General features: G+C 36.2%; 1 protein-coding gene across 1 annotated transcript; it reads right to left on the bottom strand.

Moving 5' to 3' along the window:
- Positions 1–5,334: 5,334 nt before the first annotated feature.
- Positions 5,335–11,699, bottom strand: LOC139132510 (sulfotransferase 4A1-like). The gene is made up of 6 exons (XM_070698830.1): positions 11,502–11,699; positions 9,839–10,095; positions 8,671–8,806; positions 7,782–7,888; positions 6,767–6,950; positions 5,335–5,669 (listed from the first exon to the last, which is right to left on the bottom strand). Exons 1-6 carry the CDS (start codon positions 11,695–11,697, stop codon positions 5,560–5,562), a joined length of 990 nt encoding a protein of 329 aa, XP_070554931.1. The 5' UTR covers positions 11,698–11,699; the 3' UTR covers positions 5,335–5,559.
- Positions 11,700–18,235: the final 6,536 nt, after the last annotated feature.

Below are 18,235 nucleotides of genomic sequence, written 5' to 3'. Positions count from 1 at the left end.
TTGATCACATTTTGCTAATCCAGGCATTGTTATTATCAACTTAGAAGCCGTTCTGATAACAAGTTGCACCATCTCCAAGCGGAAAGCCATAGATGTTTTACAGCGCCGGAAAGTCAACACAGTCTCGCATAAACAGTCTCGGAATGCGGATGACAAGTGAATTGATGGTAAATTAACCCTACCACCGGAGTCATAAAATATTTTTTCTCCGTTGTTGATCGCCTCGGAATATCATGAACATGTAACCAGAAAATCGACTGACATTCAAGAAGAGCATTAGAGCCCCTGTAGCTGTAACTCCTGAGATTTGTTGACCTGAAAAAAACTTTTTATTTTCTCGAGATCTGGTTTTCTTTCAATTCCACAATTTAAAGGATATAGTCTTTTACCACCTTTATTTTGATTTCCCGCCATTTTTAAAAATTGGTAATATTACAAAGAAAACATAGCATATGGTGTCCCAGTGGAAAACATTCAGCATTATTTGCATTACATTGGACTACTCTGTCGTTTCTGTGAAGATTCCAATGCATATATGCACTGCGTACTGTGTTTTTGTTTTATTTGCATGAGGGCGCCATTTTATGTTTGGGCAAACATTTATTATTTATCTTGCTCAAAATTGCACATGTAGTCACAGTGGACAGTTTATTCTACCTACATAAACACACCTAAAGGAGTACATTCTCATGAACTTGTTTTAGTTTGGAAGTAAAATCACAAAAAAATAATGTAAAAGATACAGCTATCGGGCCTTCAATTAGTATGTGTAAATTTGAAATTCAAGGTCGAAATATTCTCCGTTAGACATTAATTTACATGCAACACAGATCTTGATAAGGCCGTTCATCAAATCGTTTACAACATGACACAAGTACTCATTAGAATAACGCTGAACAGCTTGCCGATGAGCCCACTTTGTCAATGCCATTCAAAACAACTACGACACAGTCTAGTGTATTTCTGACAAACGTTTTAGCATACCAAGGACAACCCGTCCAAAATATTTTGAATTTGCAAATATAGTCGTCTTCGAGCATAATAATGGAAATCAGATGGGCAGCAAACCAAATTAACTTTGTGTCCATCGACTGTCACTCATAAATCACTATAACTGTAAGCTGTCTTGAATTGTCAATCGGCGATCTTTGCCAAGACGAAGTACTGCATACTTTGTATAATGAAGATGTTTCAGATAATCTTAGGCAAAAGAAAAAACTTGTGCTGTTCCGATAACCCGACCCACCCTATATTTTGTCTGTCGACATTTTAGAGCTACGTAAACACGGAAGTAAAACACAAGAAAGAAAAAACCAGATATGAACTGAAAATGCTTACGTGTTTCATTATATTTTGCAGTTATGTGTAAATTTTAACCTTTACCACATGCTTGCAACTTCAATGAAAGTATTATGATCAACATAATGAACAATAATAACTGCCGAATAGGTCATGAAGTATATGTAATTAGCTGAAATAAAAATATTAGAGTTCTTTTACTGCTGTCATAGTATCACCACTTTATATAGCAAGTGTAATTACCGTTTGCCAAGTCCTTCAAGCCATATATGCCGAGCTGTGAAAGCTCATTAGACATGCAAATTATAAATTAACTGACATGAAAATGTGAAATGACTTTTGATATTGTTTTAACCTGGTATAATCATCAATGTACTTAGCATATTTTGCCAACTTTGATCAAGTAAATCCCAGTATATATATCCCTAATAAATTAGGAATTTGCTTAAGTAAAAATGCTTAATGATTTTCAATGTTGTATCATGGTATCTGCAATATATGTAGCAAGTTTTGTCAACTTTGGTTAAGTTGATTCAGATATATATCTCTAATTAGGAAAGTTCATTAAATATGCAAGTTAGGAATTGGCTGAAGAGAAAATGCTTAATGACTTTCAATAATATTGTATTATAGTGTCTTTAATGTACATAGCAAGTTTCATCAATTTTGATCAAGTCAATTCAGATAAATATCCCTAATTATGAAAATCCATTTAATATGCAAATTAGGAATTGGCTGAAGTAAAAATGTCTTTTGATTTTCAATAATGTTATATCACAGTATCTTTGATGTATATAGCAAGTTTCAACAACTACAATCAAGTTAATTCAGATATATATCCCTAATTGGGAAAGTTTATTAAATATGCAAATTCGGAATTGGCTGAAGTAAAAATGTTCAATGACTTTCAATAATGTTAAATCATAGTATCTTTAATATACATACCAAGTTTGGTCGATTTTGATCGAGTCAAATCAGACATATATCCCTAATTAGGAAAGCTCATAAATATGCAAATTAGCAACTATCTTTCATGTCACCCCTTAATGGTTCCACTGCTGATATATCTTGGTATGATCAAAATTTGTAGCAAATCTCATCAAATTATATGTTGTCCTTTTTAATGTATATCCGTTTTTTCTCAAATCATTAATTATACAAATGAGAAAAAAGAATGCAACGCACACCCACCAAAAACTAATCAGTTCTTGCCATTTGCTGACTGAATCTATATACCAGATTTGATTCTGATCTGATGAGCTGTTTTTGAGATATCGGACCAAGAGACAGACAGACACAGGCTGCGATATATGCTCACGTGTGTAAACACGTGAGCAAAAAGACCGTAAAATCACGTGTTCGCTACCTTGCATTTGATTTTGGCTTAAACAAGGACGTCCTTTTATGTGGTTTTTCCTTTTATATATATATATATATATATATATATATATATATATATGAATGATACGTTTTTTTTGGAAATGTTGTGGCCAGTGTTTGATCGCTTGAACCGGTGAAAAGTGCATATTTAAAAATAAAAATATTTTGGGAAAAAATCCCGCCGACCTACTTACCCTATCTTTGAAAATCATGTTATCGGAACAGCACATTTTTTGCTCACGTGTTGACACACGTGAGCATATGTCGCAGCGATGTCTGTCTGTCTGTGTGTCTGTGTGTCTGTCCGTCTGTCTGGGTGTCTGTCTGTCTATGTGACTCAATATCTCAAAACCGGCTCATCAGATCAGAATCAAATCTGGTACATACATTCAGTTTGTAAATGGCAAGAACTGAATAGTTTTGGTGGATGTGCCTTGCTTACTTTTTGCTCATTTGCATAATTAATGATTTTAGAAAAACGGATATATATTGAGAACGACTGCACACAATTTGATGAGATTTGCTACAAATGTTGATCACATCAAGATATATTAGCTGTAAAAGTTATTAAGGGATGATGTGAAAGATAATTACTAATTTGCATATTTAATGAAATTTCCTAATTAGGGGTATATATCTGAATCTACGCAATCTAAATTGACGAAACTTGGTATCCATATTGAAGATACTATGATTTAACATTATTGAAAGTCATTAAGCATTTTTACTTCATCCAAATCGTAATTTGCATATTTAATGACCTTTCGAAATTAAGGATATATTTGAATTTACATAATCAAAATTGATGAAACTTGCTATGTACATTAAAGATACTATGATAGAACATTATTAAATGTCATTAAGCATTTTTACTTCAGCCAATTCCTAATTTGCATATTTTATGAACTTTCCTAATTAGGGGTATTTATCTGAATTGACGAGACCAAAGTTGACGAAACTGGCTATGTACATTAAAGATACTATGAAAGAACATTATTGAAAGTCATTAAGCATTTGAACTTTAGCCAATTCCTTATTTGCATATTTAATGAACTTTCATAATCAGGGATATTATCTGTATTGACTAGACCAAAGTTGACGAAACTTGCTATGTACATTAAAGATACTATGAAAGAACATTATTGAAAGTCATTAAGCATTTGAACTTTAGCCAATTCCTTATTTGCATATTTAATGAACTTTCATAATCAGGGATATTTATCTGTATTGACGAGACCAAAGTTGACGAAACTTGCTATGTACATTAAAGATACTATGATACGACATTATTGAAAGTCATTAAGCATTTTTACTTCATGCAGCTCCTAATTTGCATATTTAATGAATTTTTGAAATTAGGGATATATATATTTGAATTTACATGACCAAAATTGATGAAACTTGCTATGTACATTAAAGATACCATTATGTAGGCTAACATTATTGAAAGGCATTAAGCATTTTTGCTTCAGCCAATTCCTAATTTGTGTATTTAATGAGCTTTACTAATTAGGGATATATACTTGGATTTATTTGATCAAAGTTGGCATAACATGCTATGTACATTGATGATTATACCAGGTTATACCAATATTGGAAGTCATTTCGCACTTAAGTTTTCATGTCAGCTAATTTATAGTTTGCATATCTAATGAGCTTTCAAAGTTTGGAATATTTAGTTTGAAGGACTTGACAAGAGGCAATTACACTTGCTATATAAAGAGGTGATACAGTGACAGCAGTCAAAGAAATTAATTATTTCTATTTCAGCTAATTGCGTATTTGAATACTTAATGACCTATAGAGTTAATCTGTGGTGAATATTGTTCATTATGTTGATCATAATACTTTCAGTGAAGTTGCAAACATGTGGCAAAGGTTCAAATTTACACATAACTGCAATATAATGAAACACATAAGCATTTACAGTTCATATCTGGTTTTCCTTATAACACCAAACAGCTGTGATTTTCTTTTATTTCATTTCATTTATTGCACGCAGAAATAAGTTTACTCAAAGCTGTTTGATACTGTCTCTCACCAAAGCTGCGTTGCAGGCTCTGGCCCAATGTTGCGTTACTGATCTTATTTTATTTCTTACTTTTCCAAATTACAGAAACATGATATGTTCGCTGAATGAATGTTTCAGTGTTCTTTTCTTTAAAAGCTGAATAACAAGGTTAATGAAGTATTCCTTAGATATGTATGTATGTATGTATGTATGTATTTATGTATGTATTTATGTATGTATGTATGTATGTATGTATGTATGTATGTATGTATGTATGTATGTATGTATGTATGTATGTATGTATGTATGTATGTATGTATGTATGTATGTATGTATGTATGTATGTATGTATGTATGTATGTATGTATGTATGTATGTATGTATGTATGTGTGTGTGTATGGATGTATGTATGTATGTATGTATGTATGTATGTATGTATGTATGTATGTATGTATGTATGTATGTATGTATGTATGTATGTATGTATGTATGTATGTATGTATGTATGTATGTATGTATGTATGTATGTATGTATGTATGTATGTATGTATTGACGTATGTATTGACGTATGTATGTATGTATGTATATGTATGTATGTGCACGTGTGTATATGTATGTATGTATCTATGTATGTATGTGTCTATATATCTATGTATTCATGCACTATACATGTACACATACTATTTATCTATTTATTTATTCATTTCTTATTTATTCGTTATTAATTTGTTCATTCGTTCATTCATCTGACATTCATAGCTATAAATAAGACATTTCCTCAGCAAACACGACTACATTCTTCGACGTTCCAGATCAGTTGATCAAGTCTATTTTGAAATTATCAGGGCTGAATATATTTAAATGTCGTCATTCAAAGTCGAACTCTAATCCTGAGGCGCTCGTCTTTGTTCGGTAATCTTCGTCAAAGCGCTCACTTTGAGCGACGGTAAAGAATTCCTTCCATCTACCGATTCGACCTGAAAGACAAATAAATGAACATTTCCTTGATATGTGATAGATATCAACCAGTTCGAAGGTTGAGTCATATGTTGAAGCAGGGAGAAATAATTTTGATTCTACTTTTATCTTTTTGTTCTATAAAACGATACACAGAAACATGGTTCACTCTCATGGCAATGGTATGACAAATGAATGAAAATCGAGACTGGCCTCGCTGTCAACCGTATTATTAGACCATACACACATCACATAAAGGCTGATTTGACAACTTGAACACTAACACCTCAGGGAACCCAGACATCTGGTTGTTGTTTTTGTTGTTTGTATTGTTGTTTATGTTCATGTTTATATTAGTCGTTTTGTTGTTGTTGTCGACCAATAAAATTCAACGAACATAATATTGCTGTTGTTTCAAATTCACGTAATGTAGATGTCATAAGAAACACTACAAGGATACTATCATTATTTGACCCCATGCAACTCTCTCCCAACGTAGTCTAGGTAGAGAGTGTACGTATAATCAATAATACAAACAGCAACAACAACAACGTTATAATTAGGAGTATAATATTAAGCGAAAGAGACATGGTCTTTTATCCGCAGAATAAAGACACAGGACACTACATCATTACAATTATTGTAATTGCACGATCGCAGGAAAATCGACATTTTGGTGGAAAAAAATGAAGTTTCTTTGCCATTGCAAACAGAAGAATCCTGCGTTTTTCACACGATATCTTCGAAATGTTCAGCACACATGACTGATGTTATCTTAAAACTGCATCGCAGCATTTTCTTGGAATCGAAATGTTTACCATGTGACTCCAGAGTTCACTGCAAGTGCGATCAAGAGGGGTTTTATGTTCTGCATCAGGCACGTTGGTGCTCTGAACAAGTGAACAAGTTTTAGACAAGTACACTCTACAAAGGTGACCCTCTTTTACTCATCTGCATTACATCTCAGTCCCTCCGCCAGGAACTGTGCTTATACATAGTCACCAAATTTCGATGCACGCAGGCATACACGTTGAAAGAGATTGGTTCAGGAACGTCGACGTCTTGGCAGGCGACGCAAACTTGAACAGTGTAAGGGAACACGTCTCTCAAATCTCACCTTTGTTTACGAAAGGAGACTCCTCCGGGGGTATGCCGAGCAATTTACATGTGTCATCGCTTCGAGCCTTTGGATCATTTCTCATAGACTCTATCGAACATAAACCAGCTATTTTCTCCACTGCGTCATTTGATATGTCCTTTCCGAGAAATCGTGCGAGAAGGCGGATGTAGTCTGTCAGATTCTGGAAACGAATCAACAAAAGTCTAATAAAATCCAGAATATAATGCCAAAACGTCTATTTTATCACTATTCATCCAAGCGTTTACGTCATAAAATTCAATTGAATTGTTATCCAAAGATTTCTCATTCTCTAGATACACAGGTGACATGAGAGAAGCAAAGCGAAGAATGCACGCTTGACGCCGTTTTGCCTTATTTTCGGTTCACATTATACAAATGACAGTGTGACGAACGGGCCGTACGTTATGGGTGAATTATTTTTCGAAATAAGGAATTTGATTGCGTTGCCTTGAATTGTGTATCTTGTGTATCAACAGAGCGTTTGCTTAAGGTAGAATGCGCCTCGGGGACAGCTAGTCGGGACTCAAAAATTTCTAAAAATCTTGTCTGATCTACCACCTATAGGGGCTCATTTTAAGCTCTTGGAGAAAGAAAAACATTCACCGTCTTAGTTTTTCGAAAATCCAACATTTCATTTTTCCTCCATAGAGTTAACACAAGATTAGTGGCCATTTTGAATTTCAAATATCGCTAAATGTTGAATAATTTGTTTCGTTGGTTCCAAATTTTGAACGATGAGCCCCGATTTTTATTATTGATTTGGTAAGGGAATGGTTGAAAGTTTCATTCAGGAAAATTTGCACAAAAAGTTTAAGTCTTTCACTTTTGAGGCGCATACTACCTTAAATTTTTAAACATGTTACTGAATGGTTATCAAAAAGAATTATGCAATCTAGCAGTGGCATTTTCAGATCGTTTTACCATTTCTTCTACATCAAAGAAATCATTCATCACTCGTAATTTGGGACAATGTAAACATCAGCTGACGCACCCTGGTCAAATCTTCGTATTTGACGAAGAGAACATTGTCATCGTCTCTTCTGGCCCACCGGCTGAGGACATGCTGTCGCCAACTTCCATACTCCTCAACCCCAAAGGCTTCATGGAAGAAAAAAAATCTTTGTGTTGATCACTGCGTGTATAAGATTATCTCAATAGGGTGAAGGAGCTTGCCGAACTTATCCGTTCACTGCACATCATTGGAAGAAATGCATCATGCGGAGTCTTGGCAGAAATGGGTTTGATTACTCATAGGAATTTGCGCAATGCCTCACTACTGGAACTTGCGCTCTATTTTACTTGCACATGTATGCCTAATGCTTCAATGATATCTGTCAACTGGATGGAAAGAAAGGGAAGGAGAAAGATAAGAAGGAAGGAAGGCATGACTGAAAGAATTATACAACTTTGCTAGTTTTGTCACAGTAAAAGTCAACATTTATCAGTATGCCGCTATTTATCTTTCACGGAAAACATTGAAGGACAAGAAGATAAGTACCATGAAAAGGGTTCATTCTTTTCAAGTATACCGGAAGAATACGGATAACAACTAACCGATAAGTATGATGTGAAGTTTAAGATATAAAACAATAACTGATCCTAGACCTATAACGGTATAGGGTTTGTGCGTGGCGGCTTGTAAGGCCATACATGATCCTAAAATAACATGGTGCGTACAACGTGGCCAGGTTCATATCAATAGTCCATTCAAAGCTGTATCATATGCTGAGATGATATTCCGAGATAAATTTTGTCAAAAACTTAAGCTGTTTCAGAATATTGCGCTACTCCTCTGTAGATAAATTTACCAAAGGAGCATTGATACGGTTTAAATAGGTAGGGATAATCTGGCTGTGTTCATATACATCCCATCTACTTACAAGTTTGACTGTCTGCTACAAACTTATCGATCAGGTTTTGAAGCGTTGGTGGCGCTGTCTTCAGAACTTTCATCTTCTGACTCTGGTTCAGAAACGATATCAGCATGTCCTTTGGATTGCGTGCAAGGTATATAATCTGTAGGGGCCGAAAAAATTATGTTTGTGTCGGGGGTGGCGGACGGTGTTTGTGGGGGGTAAGCGCTTCTTTAAGAGCTTCCGTTTTGCATAAAACATGTGAGAGATATTGCAAGGTGTGACAAACGCTTGCCAATGATTCTGCCCGCAACTGCACAATTGTCACCTGTACATCTGTCACCTGTCTTCAACTGTATAAATGATAATATGGTGATGTAATTGAAGTGTATCGATTATAATAATATCTTATCCTCTCGGATAGATATTCGTACTCTCAAGTTTTTACGATTAGGGGGCTTTGGGGTGTCGAGGAAATCAGAGGGGGAGGGTCACTCAAAAAAAGAAAGCTACAAGGGGATGCTAAAAATATAGAGAGGAAAAAGGTTAGGCCATTCATTTTTGAGGAAACGTACTAAAGCATTCAGTGCAGTTATGAAGTGATGCAAAAAATGATAGAAATGAATGAAAAGCACACCGGATTAAAAAATGATACCATTTTACTAAAAACATGGTACAACTTGATATTTGTATACGAAGAGTATTGAAAATCATTACCAAAAGGAGTAATTTTTCAGTATTTTCTGATAAAAAAATTGGTATACTTGCCTGATAATGCATGAGAATCATCTAATCTCTATTCTATAGGTTACTGATTATTGGGGAGAATGTGTAGAAAGCTAATTCTACAACGAATACCAAACAGTCGACAACAAATCCATCTTTCGGGCAAGAAAATCATTTGTCATAGTCCAAACATGACTGAGTGATAGAGATTCCTTGTATCTTTGAAATAAATGTAATCTGTACATTTAAATCTTTGATTCCTTTTTGTTCGTTTTCTCTGTCCTCTGTAACACAAGTTTTGTCGGTCTCTTGACAAACACTATAATGCAAAAACCGAGGTTTTGATACCGTAAATTAATAAAATGAACCTGGTTTTCTTGGACAAGTCAGGGAAAACCATTTTTATTTTGTCAAGTTACAGCTATAGTATTGCCTAAAATCGTTCCCATGCGTCTACTACTGCGCATACCTTCGGCTTCTTCTCATGAAGTTGCCCCGGTAACATTTCGAACGCCAGGTGGGTAATGAAGAACCGAGGAGTCTTCAAAGTCTTTGTATCAATCCCCCTCGAGTTGTCGAGACCTTTCTTTAGAAACACGGCCCTCGGGTCATCTCCGTCCTCAACCATGCCAACTTCGAACGGCAGCCCTCGTCTGTCCTCCCGAACCGCATCTTCGTCGGCGTCGTTTAGCACATACAGGATAAGGTGCCTTAGTAAGTGCATTCCTTGAATATAAAATAGGGTAGGAAGGAAAACAGTGACCAATTCATGTTGCTGACCGGACAAAGGGACAAACTGAGCAAAGAAAGCGCTAGCGTTCAGTTTGCAAAGAAACTAGGACAAGGTCACGTCACGAAGCTGCCTTTAAACTTCGATGTTCAAGATGTGAGATTCGAAGCAATTCTAAATATTCAGTAAGTTTAGTTCGAGTTTACATTTGGGACGACTTGTCATGGTTGCATTACATTCACGGCGTGAAGTTTTCAATTCCCGGCTGGTTCTGAGCTGAGTTAGTTTGTCCCGCCGTGACCTGTACCGTTGACAACAAAAGCGGTCAGGGTTTTTTGTAAAGAGCGATGTCATACGACGGAAGAGTTGACCTTAGGAATTAAGGTGACGTTGTACACAACACAGCGTATTTTGCTCACAATCTCATTTTCGCAAAGATTAATTCAATTTTCAAGAATCTGTTTGCCCAAGATTCAAATATTGGTAGGGTTCACCCGGTAGCATGATAAGCGGTCGTATGTTGGGTGAATCGTTAAATTTTGTGAAACTTTCATATTATGTTCTTCAAATACTATAATTTTGTTTGGTAATAAAGTTCTTAACTTTTAAATAAGAGTCATTTCAATCTTATCATAGTGTTAATAACTTTTTAAAATGATAGTCTTTCACTCCTGCCAACTTGAATTTCGAGAGATACAGCAGAGATAATGGAAGACAAAATTATCGTTATATTCTTACATATAAGCCAGTTTTAAATGAGATACTAAATTTCATAAAGTAGTACTAAACTTTTGACTTAAATCAATGTTTATCATTACACTCTCGGCGTCAAAATGGTTTCTTCCAGGAAGGGGAGCCAGAAGTAGAGGGGAGACTGAATTGAGGTAACACAGCAGGCGCTGTATATGTTTATCAGCAACACTGATTGCCAAAGTACTTCGGTGTTTTCTTTGGGATATTGGAAGATTGCCAGGGCAATTGATAGGGGCTTATCAAAGTTGGTCTCCGGTACAAATTGGCGTCGGCAATAATACCAGAATTGAGGTTTTCTTCCTCGAATATGCACCCCTTCATACTCCGAGTAAACTATGGCTGCCATACAAGCTTTAGATTCTCTGCAACGCTATCTAAAGTTGAAGGACAAGTAATCAAAGAGTCTGTATTCACTTGTCACGCCTATACAAGTCAGGTTACCTGGCCATCCTTCACCGTGACCCTGATCATGGCGAACGACAATAATACGAATGTCGGCAGACGATGACCTAAAGATCAATAAATAACAAAAGACTGGTTCTACACGAGACGAGTTTAAAGCATTGTCAGCGATGAACTCATTTCGTCTAAACGAGCAAAAGCCTCAATACAGATGAACAACAGACTGTTGTGGAATGGGGTATCTGACCTGATTTCGGATAAGAGATCAGAAATATGTCGTCTTTCTGGATTTCAGCATTCTTGATTCTTTCAGTAGGAAACTTCATTGAAGCAGAGGTGTTCCGTTTAGCTTCTTGACGATCCATGTTGTGAGATGTTTTTCGCTGACTCGCCGAGTTTTGACATTGTCCTGATCTTGAAGTCAGCTTTTGTAGTCTCATCATAGAAGAGATAATTTGCATATGAAAAAAACCGCAGATAAAAAAATGCTACCCGACACTAAACTGTCGCTCTGATTCGCCCTCTCTATTTATCGGCATTAGTTTTGTGAACTACAAAACAGCATATTGATTATGTTAAGGTAGTACACGCCTTTAACCCTTTCACCACCGTGGTTTGAACCAATCCCATTGTTTTCCATGATACAGTTGGACCTCTAGAGAGGAAAATGGGGGTAAAAGGATTAAATAGGTTTTAAACTTTGACTCAATGGAAACGTTAAACCAATTTCTTTCACGATTAATAATACAAGAAAGTAAAAGTCACCATACGCGCAGCTTTGCATCAGAATAGCATAACATAATTTACCGATATAGAAATTCAAAACCACAGCTCTATCCTTCGCCTCGGGGACATTTTACAATTATTTTCTGATCTACCACTTGTGGGGGTTCATTTTGAAGCTCTTGGTGTAAGAAAACTTTTCACCATCTCAGGTTTTCAAATATCGACATTTGTCTGTTGGGTTAACATAGGGACGGCGGCCATTTTGAATTTCAAATATCAGAAACTCTTAAGTAATTTGTCTCTCTGGTACAAAATTTTGCACGGTGACCCCTGAGTTTTAATCTTTATTTTGAAAGAGAATGGTTGAAGGAGTCTTTGAGGGAAGTTTGAGTTAAAGTTTATCAGACAGAAAAGCAAAATCGCATTGAAATACCAGTTATTTTGTAAGTCCTTAATTAACTTTTTAAATGGTATATTGTTGAGCCTTTCGGCAATTTCTAAAATCCTTAAGCTTCGTCTGATGAACCAGGAAATGTTATCAGACAGGTAATTTAGTATGCAACATAGTAATATTTCAATTACTGAGAGTGTAAGGTTTGACGACCGTACGCGAATGTATGATCTGATTGAGGTTAATTCATGTTTCGCATGAAGAAAGTTTCCCGTGTTGTAGCTTTGACTATGCACTCATACAACCTCGGCATGTCGCTGGGCTCCGATGTAGGTAGAGCATATTTGTGAAATCATGTGCTATTTATCGCTGGTCTTCTACAACCTGAAATACGTAACTTGGAAGAGACTACAAGAGCACAAAAACCTTGCATTCGAAGGATATTCCAAGAGAAGTGTCCTTTCTGTTGCAAACAATAAAAAGTCACGCTATTTCAAAGGAAAGGAACATGAGAATCACAAATCATCAGAGCGATGACAGAAAGAAGGGTTAAAACTTTAAATATGAGGACAGTAAAAGAAGACAGTGCTCTCTTCAAGTTGAGTTTTTACCGAGAGTGACAAAAACCGTATCAAGGCACTGGGGAATTTGTACCTTGAGCCAGGGTCAAAGTTGAACTCATGCACAGTGTACAGCCGGGCCCTCATGGCAGTTATCGACTTACCTATACTGGTGATGTCGCGGCAGTGTTCATATGACCGAGAATATGATCAAATTACCTGTCCAATGGAAAGCTGCAAAACATTTTGCCTTGCTACAGAGAGGAGTCGAGAACTTAAGTTTGACATGGCAATCCAAGATTTCGTAAGGTTACAAATCGGACATAATCGATATACTGTCACATTTCAGGTCCATTGCCATTTTGATAAGACAATATATTCAGTAATAAACCATTATTGATCTATCTGTCTGTTTCTAAATTGAGTGGAATGCTAAATTTACTTTAAATTGTTTTGTTTTAACGTTTCTCAAATATCTTTGTAATGTATTCAATTCAAAAATCTTTCCAGTTGATCGTATAGTATATATACATACATACATGCGTAAAGAGAGAGAGAGAGAGAGAGAGAGAGAGAGAGAGAGAGAGAGAGAGAGAGAGAGAGAGAGAAAATGACTAAAAGTAGATTAAAAAATGTAAGTTCAAGGATATTCAATAAGGTTCTGACTTCAAGGAGGAGAGAGGGCGCTTCATTGACGTAACATCGTCCACGAAACGCTCCCAATTTATGACAAATTTTCATGGTGCCGAAAACGTCCTTACCAACCAAAGTTTTTCAGGACACTTGTAAGTACTTTATTGTTCGTCCCAGAGATCCATATCAGCTATGGGCATTTCGTTGGAGCAATATCGAGCAAGAATCGGTGGCTTTGCCGGCGTCTTGAGTACAGCATGGAGTCCCTTTGTCTTACCGATACTCTTGCATACTAATTACCAAGGAATAATTATGTCGCTACGAATTGTTCTCATGTTGCTCTTCATGAGTGGCAACGTAGAACTAAATCCTGGTCCTGACACCCGATCGCAAGTTACAAAAAGTGACGTTGACGCCATTATGAAGAAGCTTTCTGAAATACAGAACGACTCCAAAGAGCTGAAACATCGTTTCTCTGCCATAGAAAGCCGCATGAATAATATAGAAGACACCTTGCATTCCATTCGTGAGACATCCATTTCAAATGCGCAACGAATCGATGCTGTTGAACATTCACTTGGTGGAATCAAGGACTGCACAGAAGAATTATCGGAACTTAAGAAAGAAATGAAAACACTGAGAAAGCAGAATGATGACAAAGATAACAGAAGCAGGAGATGTAATCTGGTATTTCGAGGCGTTACACAAGAATCCACCTTTGAAGACTGGAATACTACCGAGTCTATTGTGAAAGATTTGATCAAGGAGAAGTTGGGAATTGCAAAGGACATAATATTTGAACGTGTACACAGAATTGTCGGTACTTCAGTTCGTGGTTCACCGCTTATTGTCGCAATGTTTTCTTTCTTCAAAGACAAGGAACTCGTTTTACGAAATGCGCATAAGCTGAAAGGCACCACGATCAGTATCGACGAAGACTTCTCGCCGAGAGTAAGGGGAATCCGGAATAAGCTGCTCGCAAAAAGACGGGAAATCCTGAATCTTAACAGGTCAGCAAAAGTAAGACTGAATTATGATAAGATGATTGTCACCACAGATCAGGGTAAGAAAATATATATTTATGACGAAGACAGCAGCACTTGTAAGGAACTCTTCGACGAAAGCCATCAGCCTACATAGGAAATCGGCCGGGCCCGGTATTGCCATGACTCACTAGCTGTCCTTGCATGGAACGTTCAAAGTTTACGCAGAAACTTGAAGAACTCAGATTTTATAGAATTGTTACATAAATATCCTGTGGTGTGTCTTAATGAAACTTGGGCAAGCTCTGAGAGTGAATATGATAAAGTGATTAGTGGATACAAATGCTTTTCTACCTATAATATTAGACAAAGTCGTTTTGGGAGACACTCGGGTGGTGTGTCTGTTTTTGTTATTGATTACTTGGCTCCCTATGTGAAAAGAGTTTGTAAGCAATCACAAAACGCTGTTTTAGTCACCATTGATAAAACCATTCTTAATCTTGACAGGGATATTTTGTTATGCGCTGTATATGTACCGCCAGAACGTTCACCAATGTATACACATGATTCTTTAGACAGTATTGAGAACTTAGAGCACATTATCCTAGATGCTTATGACAAGCTCGACAACTTTTATCTGATTGTAGTTGGCGATTTTAATGCACGTACCGGTGAATTACAGGATTATATTGTACAAGATAATGATGTACACCTATATCCGGGTTATGAATCAGATACCTTTGACTTGCCACGTCGATCGAAGGATAAATTTGTAAATTCTTTTGGTAGGCAGCTGGTTGAGCTTTGTAAACAAATAGATTTGCATATTGTAAATGGACGATTCCAAGGTGACAAAGATGGTAATTACACTTGTGTTTCAAATAATGGAGCAAGTGTCGTTGATTATGTAATCCTGTCAACAGAGCTGTTTTCCTATGTAGAAGACTTTTCAACCGTGCCTATAGATATCTCCGATCATTTTCCAATCTGCTGTAAGTTTATAAATATTTTACATACTTTATCTGAGCCAATCTCTGAAAGCGTTTGTAATATTCAATGTCGGACCCGCTTCAAATGGAATCCATCATATTCAGAAGTGTTTGCGCAGAAAATGGAAGATCATCATACTAGTCATCTTCTTACCAAGGCGTGTGATCAACTCGCAAATGACAGTACAGATCAAGCTATTCTGACTATTAGTGATATCTTCGATTATGCAGCATCGGAAATGAAAGTGAGGCATAAATCTGGCACTCGTCGTCAAGCTCAACCTGTTTGGTGGGACGTAGATTGCAACCAAGCCAAGAATGTAAAGTATGGACTTCTCAATAGATTTAGATTAACAAATAGTAGTAATGATTTGATTTTATACAGAAATGCAAAGAGTACATTTAAAGCCATATGTAGACGAAAGAAATTGATTCACCTGGAAAAACAAAAACAACATTTATTTGAGGTCAAAAATGACCCTGTGAAATTTTGGGGCTACTTACGTAATCTGAGACGTAAGTGTATTTTTACTAATGATATCACATCAGATCAATGGTATAATTATTTTCGTTCACTTCTTAATACAAGTAGTTCATTTTCCAATAGTATTGATACTACGTTCCATGAAACTGTCACTACCCGTATTGAAACTCATGACCAACATTGCGATAATTGTCATGAAAATGTCCCCCATGACCTTAATGCTGTCATTACTGTGAATGAAATTGAGAAAGCTATTCGTAGCATGCCAAATGGCAAAGCACCTGGTCATGACGGTCTGGTTATTGAGTTATTGAAATATAGCTGGCCACGTCTAAGCAATGTTTTAACCTTGTTATTCAACAATATCTTTTCGAGTGGTCATTTTCCTGCAAGATGGAGTAAGGCCATCATTACACCTCTTCATAAAAAGGGAAGTCTGAATGATGTAAATAATTACAGGGGCATTTCTCTTCTTTCTGTAGTTAGCAAAGTTTTTACCAAAGTTTTGAATTGGCGTTTAGATAATTGGTGCCAACAAAACAAAATTATTTCAGAAGCTCAGGCCGGGTTTCGGCAGGGTTATAGTACTGTTGATAACATTTTCACATTACAAGCTATGGTTGCCAAATATCTGACATTACGAAAGGGTAGATTTTATTGTATTTTCATAGATTTTTCAAAAGCCTTTGACTCTGTTCATCATACTTTGTTGTGGGATAATAAACTTATCAGTTATGGTATTCACGGCAATTTTCTTTCTGTTCTCAGATCAATGTATAAAAACTTGCAATCTTGTGTAAGTACTCCTGCCGGTATTACTGATTATTTTGAATGTACAATCGGAACACGGCAAGGATGTATGTTAAGCCCTGTTCTCTTTCCTTGTTTATTAATGATCTTGTGTCATATACTCGTAAAATTGGTTGTGAAGGTGTTTATGTTGACGAAGAAGCGCAAAACCTGAATATTTTGATGTATGCTGATGACATAGCAGAAGGATCTGATTTACCAATCCACACTCAGAGACAAATTATCAGTTAAATTTATTCTGTTCACACTGGGGACTAAGTGTCAACTTAGATAAAACCCAAATTATTGTTTCCGTAGAGGAGGTCCTCTTAAAAATTATGAAAAGTGGTTCTTGGACAAAAGACCGATTAAAGTCGTGCCCCAGTACAAATATTTGGGTTTAATTTTCTCGTCCAGACTTACTTGGAGTCCAACCAAGAAGAATCAAGCTTCACAAGGTCGAAAGGCCATGTTTCAATTGAAATCTGTATTAAGAAAAATAGGTGGACTGTCATTGCACGATTCTTTTAAACTTTTTGATACTTATGTTACTCCGGTCTTATTGTATGGTAGTGAAATATGGGGCTACGACTATTCTCCCCAGGTTGAACAAGTTCACTATCAGTTTTGCAAGTTTCTTTTAAATGTCAGTGGGAAAACGAATGATATTGCTGCAATTGGTGAGTGTGGCCGTTTTCCCCTCTATGTCATGTATTTTAAAGGTGTGTGTAACTATTGGATGAAAATTTTACAGATGGATTCTCATAGATATCCATACAGGTGCTATATTATGTTAAGCAGGTTATCTGAAGAACGAGCGATAAAATCTATTAATTGGGTCTATAATGTCAAAACCTTACTTTATCGCTTTGGATTTGGCCATGTTTGGCTAAATCAAGGTGTGGGTTCAATTAACTTGTTTTTATCTGAATTTACCCAGAGATTGAAAGATTGTGCTGGGCAAAACTGGCACCAGCATGTAGAATCGTCTCCTAGGTTACGTAGTTACTGCACCTTTAAGACAATACTTGAACCAGAGAAATATTTGAGCAGTGTACACATTCCTAAATTTAGATTTGCGCTTTCAAGATTCCGATGTTCATCACATGTTCTTGAAATCGAGAAAGGACGCCATGAAAACACTCCTGTAAATGAAAGATATTGTAAACTCTGTTTGAAAACTAATAATCTCTGCGTTGAGGATGAATATCATTTTCTTTGTATATGTCCAATTTATAAAGATCTCCGAAAAGAAATGTTGCCACACTGGTTTTGTATTAACCCTTCATTTGACAATTTTACGTCACTCTTGAGTACAAGTAATGTAAAACAACTTAATAGTTTAGCATCATTTATTTATTTTGCCATGAAGAAAAGAGCAGACTCTCTCTCTGTAAGCGAAAACTGATGTATTTTCTTTCTTTTT

The sequence above is a fragment of the Ptychodera flava genome, chromosome 5, assembly GCF_041260155.1.
Source record: "Ptychodera flava strain L36383 chromosome 5, AS_Pfla_20210202, whole genome shotgun sequence".
NCBI classification, from domain to species: domain Eukaryota; kingdom Metazoa; phylum Hemichordata; class Enteropneusta; family Ptychoderidae; genus Ptychodera; species Ptychodera flava.
The sequence above is the reverse complement of the archived record's forward strand: the minus strand, read 5'-3'. Positions and strand labels throughout refer to the sequence as shown.